At 35.5% G+C, this 10000-nt stretch overlaps 1 protein-coding gene across 1 annotated transcript in view; it reads right to left on the bottom strand.

Annotated features, from left to right (window-relative positions):
* LOC136853338 (uncharacterized) overlaps positions 1–10000 on the bottom strand; it is a 239542-nt gene that overhangs the window by 21717 nt on the left and 207825 nt on the right. The window contains 1 exon segment of the mRNA XM_067128701.1: positions 1–142. This exon segment is cut by the window's left edge and continues 90 nt beyond it. Within this exon segment, the coding sequence (XP_066984802.1) occupies positions 1–142 (142 nt within the window).

The raw sequence follows: 10000 nt of genomic DNA, 5'->3' as shown, positions 1-10000 counted from the left end.
CAGTGCGCATGCTCACACCACACCATGACGCCATCGAGCAGAGGTCGGCACTCCTCGTCGTTCTGACACTTCTCCAAAGCCACGTGACACGTAGCCTGGATCACCTCGACCTGAGTGGCTTTGCTGACGTCATGCTGGCCGACTGTAAACAAATAAAAATAAGAATAATACCGTGTGGAGAAAAATGAAAGGCATACTTAAGCCTCTAGTAGTAGTCAAAAAGTATAAGTAAAGATATTTAGAACACGAATGCAGGTATTTTGAGAAACAAAATTCAAAGATAATAATCGAAGAATACTGTACAAGACAGGCCACGCCCCTGGGATAGTACAGTCGCCATATTATTGGTGTAAACATTGCCACAAAATAATGGATTATAGAACTTTTCAGTTACGAACCATAGAACATCACGAAATATTTGAGAAAATCAGAGAGAGAGAGAGAGAGAGAGAGAGAGAGAGAGAGAGAGAGAGAGAGAGAGAGAGAGAGAGAGTTCAGAAGATTGTTTTATCTCTCGTAGTAAGGCGTACCATATTAAGTGAAATTTTATCCTTACAATGTAAGGCAATTTCGGGAGAGAGAGAGAGAGAGAGAGAGAGAGAGAGAGAGAGAGAGAGAGAGAGAGAGAGAGAGAGAGAGAGAGAATGACGTAATTTTGAAAGAGAGAATAATCAAAATGAATTGGTTTCCAGATAAAGTTATAAATTTGTTATAAAGTATCAAAATTAGCTTATATAGAAATATATCAAGAATCTTATATACTTATATATAAATAATTATATATATCTTTTGCAATTAGGCCTACAAGTAATTGTACATACTTTTACCTTTCAAGGCAAGAGAAAGTGTAACGTTTCAAGGAAAGAGAAAGTATTACGTCCCAAGGCAAGAGAAAGTACTTTCAAGTAGAAAATAAAAAACCCAGCACCAATTAACAAATATTAACAAACTATAAAGATGATTAAAAGTTAAATACCATATTGACAAAAGTGAACAGTTGAACCACAGTTGTATTATTATTATTATCATTACTATTATTACTATTATATTAATGATGATGACTGACGTGTAAGCCCTTTTTAAAGTTAAGCAAAAGGAACTGACACCATGAAATCTAGTTACTGAACCTTTTAACTGTCTCTCAAGTGCCAATAACACTTTTCCATTAGCACGACACAAAAGAATTCATTTTAGCACCTGCTAAAGGACATCCACTTGAAGTTTCACCCAACTTTAATTCTTGACTCTTGGTCAAAACAAAATAATCTGTGAGTTCCTCTTTTGAGAGGAAATAGTTTCCCAGTCAGTCCCCCCATTTAATAAGAATATTTAAGACAGGGAGTAAATACGAGAATATTGAGCAGTTCTTCGTAAATATAAGAAGGGAATGAAAGTTTATAAAGGTGGATTGAATAAGCCTTGCTCATGACATAAACAAGTAAAAAATGCGCCGAAGTTTCTTCGGCGCAATTGAGTTTTCTGTACAGTGTATAATCAATGTATAACAGATCTATCTTTCGGTGGTCTCGGTATAATACTGTACGAGCCGCGGCCCATGAAACTTTAACTAAGGCCTGGTGGTGGCCTGTCCTATATCGTTGCCAGAAGCACGATTATGGCTAACTTTAACCTTAAATAAAATAAAAACTACCGAGGATAGAGGGCTGCAATTTGGAGTGTTTGATTACTGGAGGGTGGATGATCAACATACCAATTTGCAGCCCTCTAACCTCAGTGGTTTTTAAGATCTGAGGTCCGACAGAAAAAAGTGCGGACAGAATAAAGTGCGGACGGACAGACAAAGCCGGCACAATAGTTTTCTTTTACAGAAAACTAAAAATTGATGTTAATATACAGTCACACACAAAAACTACCCATGTTGATTTTTGAAATCTTAAAAAAAATTCATTTCAAACATAAAAACATCCCCATATTTCAATATAGAATCTGAACTACACACTTTCCGAATCTCGTGATAATCCAGGAATGCAAATAGAACGAGATTTCAGATTTCCCCATTATGGAAAATAAGGATCACACAACTTCTTATGGCTGTCTTCTTCCGAGAGAAGATCTCGGGAATTTGGGAAAACTTTTGACTCACTCAACAGACTTTTTCTTTTCCTAAACGACAGATGGAGGAAGGTGGCGGGGGATGACCCGGCTTCGCTTTCCAAACCTTTTGCGAGAGAAGGTTTTTTTTTCTAGCAAGCAAAAACTTACTTTTTTTTTTAGAAGTAAATTGGCGTAAGTAATGGTGTCACTAGGTAGAATTATTATAATCTACGCCTGTAGACTTATCAGCAAAAATCTTATGAATGTGAATATTTAAATAACAGGGAAAAACGAATGCTTTTACTTGAGGAATCCCTAACTGTCTTTCTCTCTCTCTCTCTCTCTCTCTTCAGGTGTCGCATCTGTCATCCTCTCATGGTACCAGTTTCTGAACTCGAGAGAGAGAGAGAGAGAGAGAGAGAGAGAGAGAGAGAGAGAGTAAAATAGTCTAGATCGGAGCTACAGACAGGACAACGTCAAAGAGAGAGAGAGAGAGAGAGAGAGAGAGAGAGAGAGAGAGAGAGAGAGAGAGAGAGAGAGAGAGAGAGAGAAAATAGTCTAGATCGAGCTACAGACAGGACAAGGACAGAAAACGTCATAGAGAGAGGACAGAAAAACGAGAGAGAGAGAGAGAGAGAGAGAGAGAGAGAGAGAGAGAGAGAGAGAGAGTAAAATAGTCTAGATCGGGGCTACAGACAAGGAAACGTCAAATTTCAAGAATAAACGGACGTGCTTCTAGACATAATCTTCGCGGTATTATAGAGACGTGTTGCACGAGCTTTAGTAGTGAGTGTAAATCATATAAAATAAAAACGGATAAAATATAAAAAAATATAAAATATAAAAAATCATATGATTTGTACATATTAAATTTAATGCAAGAGAAAAAATTAAGGCGTAACTTCTACAAAACTTTAAAAATGTTTATTTTATTAATAAGACAGCTGTGACGCTATGGATTCTTGCGAAAGAATTATAAGAAGTTTGTGATAATCAATTATTGGTTCATAAGTCAAATAGAAAAGTAATACCCTTGCATATTGAGATGTCAATGAATTGAGCTTACATTCTATCAGAGCGAAAAAAAATAAACAAATCTAATAAAAAAGGGAAAACCCTAAGAATTTATATAAAGGTGGCCCTGTCTATCAGAGAAAAAATACAATGAAAAAAAAAAAATGGAAAAACACTAAGAATTTGAATAAAGGTGTTCCTGTCTATCAGAGGAAAAAAAAATACAATGAAAAAATAAAAAAAGAAAAAGCTAAGAATTTGAATACAGGTGGCCCTGTCTATCAGAAAAAATCCGATGAAAAAATAAAAAAAGGAAAAAATAAGAATTTAAATAAAGCTGCCCCTGTCTATCAAAAGAAAAATACAATGAAAAATAAAAAAGAAAAAAAATAAGAATTTAAATAAAGGTGCCCCTGTCTATCAAAAAATACAACGAAAAAAATATAAAAGAAAAAACTAAGAATTTGAATATAAGTGTCCCTGTCTATCAGAGAAAAAAAAAAATACAATGAAAAAAATAAAAAGGAAAAATCTAAGAATTTGAACATAGGTGCCCCTGTCTCCCAACCGCCACAAAACTCATCTTTAGGCCAAAAGAGAACAATACAGCCGTCCTTTCATCAACCCCGTAAGTGACTATACGAGGGGAAGGGGCTGGCGATCACAGCTGACAAGAATGAGCTTATGGACGAGTGAGGGGAAACAATCAATTCATTCGCTGGGGGAAATTCATATCGTCGGGTAATCCTTTTCTGCTTGGAATGGAATATATAGAGTTTAGGCCACAGGCCGGGCACTGGGGCCTCTGAGGTCGTTCAGCGCTGGAAAGGATAGATATATATATATATATATATATATATATATATATATATATATATATATATATATATATAAATATATATATATATATATATATATATATAAAATATATATATATATATATATATATATATATATATATATATATATATATATATATATATATATATATATATATTACATACAACATGTGTGTGTTAGAATACTAAGACCAAATCGAAAATGACTGAACTCCTGAACGATAAGTTTGAATAAATTTACAAAGTGCTGCGTCCATTGAAACTTAAGAAACAAATGAAAGCAAGAAACGTCTAGAAAGGTCACATAAAAACAAAATCAATCACTCAGTCAGTACTAAGACTTTCTGCAAAGACAACTTTTGACACGGCATGAACGAACTAAAAAAAAAAAAATAAAAGAAAAAATGAAAGGATTCGACAGCATGCCACGTAACGGTCTCTTTTCCCAGTCAAAAAAAAAAAAAGAAAAAAGAAAAAAGAAAGTAAAGGAAACAGCAAACAAACAAACAAACAAACAGAGACGAGACTTAAGATTTGTTTCTTGAATAACTGGAAACAATTCCCGCTCACTTTTTTTTTCTTTTTGTTTCCTTTCCTTCACTGGTCGATGGATCCGATCCGTGTGCGTGAGAGAGAGAGAGAGAGAGAGAGAGAGAGAGAGAGAGAGAGAGAGAGAGAGAGATGAGTATGTGAACCAGTGTGTGAACCAGTGAGAGAGAGAGAGAGAGAGAGAGAGAGAGAGAGAGAGAGAGAGAGAGAGAGAGAGAGAGAGAGAAGAAGAACTTAGGCGAGCCGAAAACGAACAAGTTTTAATTTCAGGAAGTTCCTTTACGGCCAGAAGGATTTGGGTGGAGAGAGAGAGAGAGAGAGAGAGAGAGAGAGAGAGAGAGAGAGAGACAGAGAGAGAGTTTTTAATCTCAACTTTCATGTCTGAGATGTCATTGTTTCGGAAAGTAAAGTTCTACAAGTTACTATTCTTTTCCGATAGACTTATGCATGTATATATATATACTGTATATGTATATATACTGTATATATATATATATATATATATATATATATATATATATATATATATATATATATATATATATATATATATATATATATATATATATATATATATATATATATAATTTAATATCTTAACGCACCGACATCATACATTAGTTTTCATCCCACGAACAGCAAACGGTTTTGTACGGGAACCTTTACCTCCCCAGTGAACGCGGCCTCCTCTTCCTCTAACTAAGAAATCTGGGCAAATCCTTTAATAGGGTCTCTGGTGCCAATTTCGCCTAATCCTTTACGGTTAAGTGGTTAAGGTTCGGCTCTGGGAGATGAAGGTTGTCTTCACACACCATCACTGGAACTGTCTGGGTAAGTGTTTATGTAAGTCTAAATCACTTTGCCTTAGAATGTGCGTTTGTGTAAGTGTATATGTGATTGTATAACATTGTTTTATCTTAGAAAGTGTTTTTGTGTCTGTGTTATTAAGCACTAACATATATATCAGTGTATAATATCACTGTGGCTTAGAATGTGTGTGTGTGTGTGTGTAGTGATGCCAAAGTGATATTATACAATCACATATGCACCTACACAAACACTCACATTCTAAGGCAAAGTGATATTAAACACTAACATACACACTTATGTTAGTTGGAAGAAAGAGAATATGAAAGGAGGTACAGTCAAAGGAACGAAAGGGGGTGCAGCTAGGGGCCGAAGGCACGCTGCAAAGAACCTTAAGTAATGCCTACAGTGCACCACATGAGGTGCACTGGCGGCGCTACCCCCCTGCGGGAGGTATTTCATAGAGATATTGCTTTCAAGATTGTAATTTCGCGAAGTGAAATATCTGCTCTCAACGTCACCCTCCCTCCCTCTCTCTCTCTCTGTGCTTGACCAGATATCTAATCTGGCTTTCTATTGAAGTTTCTACGTCTCTCTCTCTCTCTCTCTCTCTCTCTCTCTCTCTCTCTCTCTCTCTCTCTCTCTCTCTCTCTCTCGTGCATATTAAACGAATCCCAGAGTCAAATCTGTTTTAGTTTCCAAGTTCAGTGAGCAATGAAATGAGTTCTCTCTTCGTGACTTCTAACCCTTTAAGGAACAACAAAAAGCGGCGGAAAATGGAGCAATTTCCAAATGTACTCATCTCCTTTTTGTTCACAAAACTTCTCCCAATGTTTCCTTTCTATGAACACGAGGTAAGACGTTTTTCAAGTCAGCATATGATATTGCGATAGGTAATGTAAGCGACTAAGATTACAATTTTACTGATATATATGTATATATATACATATACAGTATATATGTATATATATATATATATATATATATATATATATATATATATATATAAATATATATACACAATTATATATATATATATATCTATATACATACATACATATATATATATATATATATATATATATATATATATATATATATATATATATATATATATATATATATATATATATACATCTGTGTATATATTATTTCATTAAAAACATATTTCAATTAAAATTATTAACACACTGGTGTGGAGACAAGTATTCTGGAAAATAAAAGTATAAGGAATTCTTCATATTTACATATTCACCCGAACACTTCTTGCAGTTTTTTATTCTTTGAATTCCATCTAACCTTGTAAGTGAAGATTAATTAGGAAATAAATACTTTTGAATGAACAACTTCTTATTTATTCAATATTATTGCTGCATGAGGTCAGTTGATCATATATCAATTCTTTTCTATATAAAATCAAAGGTGGTTATTTATTAACGATCTTGATGGCGCGCGCTACGCTGCACTGGAACCCGACGCTGCACGTCGTGTCTCCCCTACCCTCCCGATTCCCTACCTAACCCGCCCCCACCCGGGACGGACAAACGGGTTTGCAGGGGAGGGTGGATGTGTCATGTCCCCTCTACCCTTCCAATCCTCTACCTACCCTGCCTCCACCCAGAGCGGACAAACAGGTTTGCAGGAGGAGGGTGGATGTGTCATGTCTCCCCTACCCTCCCGATCCCATACCTACCCTGCCCCACCCGGGACGGACAAACAGGTTTGCAGGAGGAATATGGATGTGTCATGTCTCCCCTACCCTTCCAATCCTCTACCTAACACCCCCCCACCCGGGGCGCACAAACAAGAAAGATGCACCCGGATTTTATTATTATCAGATTACAGCTGTATGAGCTCAGCTGATCATGCATCAAATCAAAGGTGCTTATTCAGTACTAACATTTAATGACATGCTTAAGAGAGGATCTCCCTCCCAACGCTCAGTATTCTTCATACAAATCCCTGGAGTGAGATTCAGGGCGATGGGTCTCTCAAAAGGACATTGATGAGTGCTCGAGAGGTCTTCAAGATATACAGGACGCCCGTAAGCGTCTCTCCTCTTCTCGAATCTGATGATGAGGAATTTTGAGAGATTCGTGGCAAGAGGGATGAAAAAGGTGAGAACCAGAAGAAATAAGGAACCAGGGAAAAATTAACTTCTCGGAAAAAGGGGAATAAGCTTAAGGGAAGAAAGGAGGACGAAGAGAGAAAGGAGAGAAGGATTAGGGGTAGAAGAAAGTGAATGAGATGAGGGGGTAGAGTAGAAGAACAAGTATAGGGTGAGAGTGAGGAAAGAGGAGCACCAGGCAGATTAAAAACAAAAGGAGAGTAAGGAAGTTTAGGAACTGGGAAACGAAGAGAGAATAAAGAAAAAATAGGAAGAAATGGAAGAAATGCAATTGAGGAAAAAAAAGAGGCATGAAGAAGAGTAAGAGAAGGATGTCGGGGGGAAAAAGAGAAAGGAGTTAAGGAGACTATCAGTAGAAGCAAAAATGGACGGGGGGGGGGGGAGGGGGGGAAGAAGAAGAAAAACAAGAGGGAATAAACGGGGAGAAGAAAAGGAAGGGAAAACGAATTTCAGGATGAAGTACTGGAGCATGAAGATTACAATGCTGAGAGAGAGAGAGAGAGAGAGAGAGAGAGAGAGAGAGAGAGAGAGAGAGAGAGAGAGAGTTCAGAAGATTGTTTTATATCTCGTAGTAAGGCGTACCATATTAAGTGAAATTTTATCCTTACAATGTAAGGCAATTTCCTAGAGAGAGAGAGAGAGAGAGAGAGAGAGAGAGAGAGAGAGAGAGAGAGAGAGAGAGAGAGAGAGAATAGCCAAACAGCACAAAAGAAGGGGTTTCTAGTAGTAAGGGCAAAAATAATATTAGTATTGAGGGAAAGAATATAGCAGAAAAGAACTTTAGGATGAAGCACAGGAATAAGAAGTTTACAATACAGAGAGAGAGAGAGAGAGAGAGAGAGAGAGAGAGAGAGAGAGAGAGAGAGAGAGAGAGCAACAAAGAAAGGGGTTCCAGTAGTAAGGCAAAAATGATATTAGTATTGAGGGAAAGAACAGAAGCTCCCTTACGGGCGACAGGAGACGGCCCAGAATAAGAGTGCAGAAGGTGAGACCGTTCTCAGCACCTCTCCCATCGACGTCAGAATTAATGTATCGATTGCTGGGTTCTCACTTGATCCCTTATTACGTCTACTGCTCTTCTTCTGCCTTCTTCTGTCTCTCTCTCTCTCTCTCCCTTTTCCTTCTTTTTTTTTTTATCCGGCACATTCTAATTTCCCTCTTGGTCTTTCTTTGATAATTTTCTCATTTCTTTATTTTTTTTTTAGTTTCTTTATGCCGCTAATATTTTGTGGCTTTTAATCAAATAATATTTCTCGCTGACTATGTTGTTCTGACTCATTGATAATCATAATGTTTTTGTTTCCAATAGATATATTTTTTACACACACACACACACACACACACACACATATATATATATATATATATATATATATATATATATATATATATATATAATATATATATATGTATATATATATATGTGTGTGTATATATACAAACATAACATATATAAATATGTATACATATATTATAAACACACAATATATCTATATATATATATATACATATATAATATATATATATATTACACGCAATCCCAAATACACACACAAATCTTTGTACATACACACCACACGATTTATTGTTATATACATCCTTATATGCGGCAACATTATCGTATAATTACCCAGTCTCAGCACACTCCCACATAACCTGGCAATCCCAAACCGACCAAATCTTCGCCCGCCCTATTTATTGTTCTTACATCCTTCCCTTGCGGCAACATTATCGGTAATTCCCAGGTAATTTTCCCTCTTCATCGCCATGTTACATCATTTTACCCTTATATCCCCACTTCCTTTGGCCTCACGCCCTGTTCCTTAACAAAGTCCTATTTTATGATGATTCTTTTATTTTTTTATTATTCTTTTTAGTTTTTTTTTTCTTATTTGTTGCCCAGACGTCCCGCAGAGGGAAAAAACACTGAAGACTGTATGATTGGCGAGGGGTTCGTTTGAGGACGGTGAGAGAGAGAGAGAGAGAGAGAGAGAGAGAGAGAGAGAGAGAGAGAGAGAGAGAGAGAGAGAGAGAGAGAGAGAGAGATATACTTATTTACAGAAATGGTACACACACATACATACATATATATATATTATATATATATATATATATTATAATATATATATATATATATATATATATATATATATATATATATATATATATATATATATATATATATATATATATATATATATATATATATAGAGAGAGAGAGAGAGAGAGAGAGAGAGAGAGGCTTATTTGCCAGGTCACTGGAATCGACACGTAATAGGAGGGCCAGCAGGCGATAGGTAGTTAAACTTTGATATACCTGAATTGCACCCATATACCAGATAAAACGTAATGGAATTTTACAGGAAGAGAGTGGAAAAGGTATATATATATATATATATATATATATATATATATATATATATATATATATATATATATATATATATATATATATATATATATATATGTATATAAAATATTATATATATACACACACATATATATATGTATATAAAAATTCTATTAAATAAATCCCTACAACGAAAAATTAAAAAAATTACATTTTACAAAACAGAAAAAAACACCACTTCATAATCCTTTCCTGCTT

Source organism: Macrobrachium rosenbergii, chromosome 27 (genome assembly GCF_040412425.1).
Source record: "Macrobrachium rosenbergii isolate ZJJX-2024 chromosome 27, ASM4041242v1, whole genome shotgun sequence".
In the NCBI taxonomy this organism is placed as follows: domain Eukaryota; kingdom Metazoa; phylum Arthropoda; class Malacostraca; order Decapoda; family Palaemonidae; genus Macrobrachium; species Macrobrachium rosenbergii.
The sequence above is the reverse complement of the archived record's forward strand: the minus strand, read 5'-3'. Positions and strand labels throughout refer to the sequence as shown.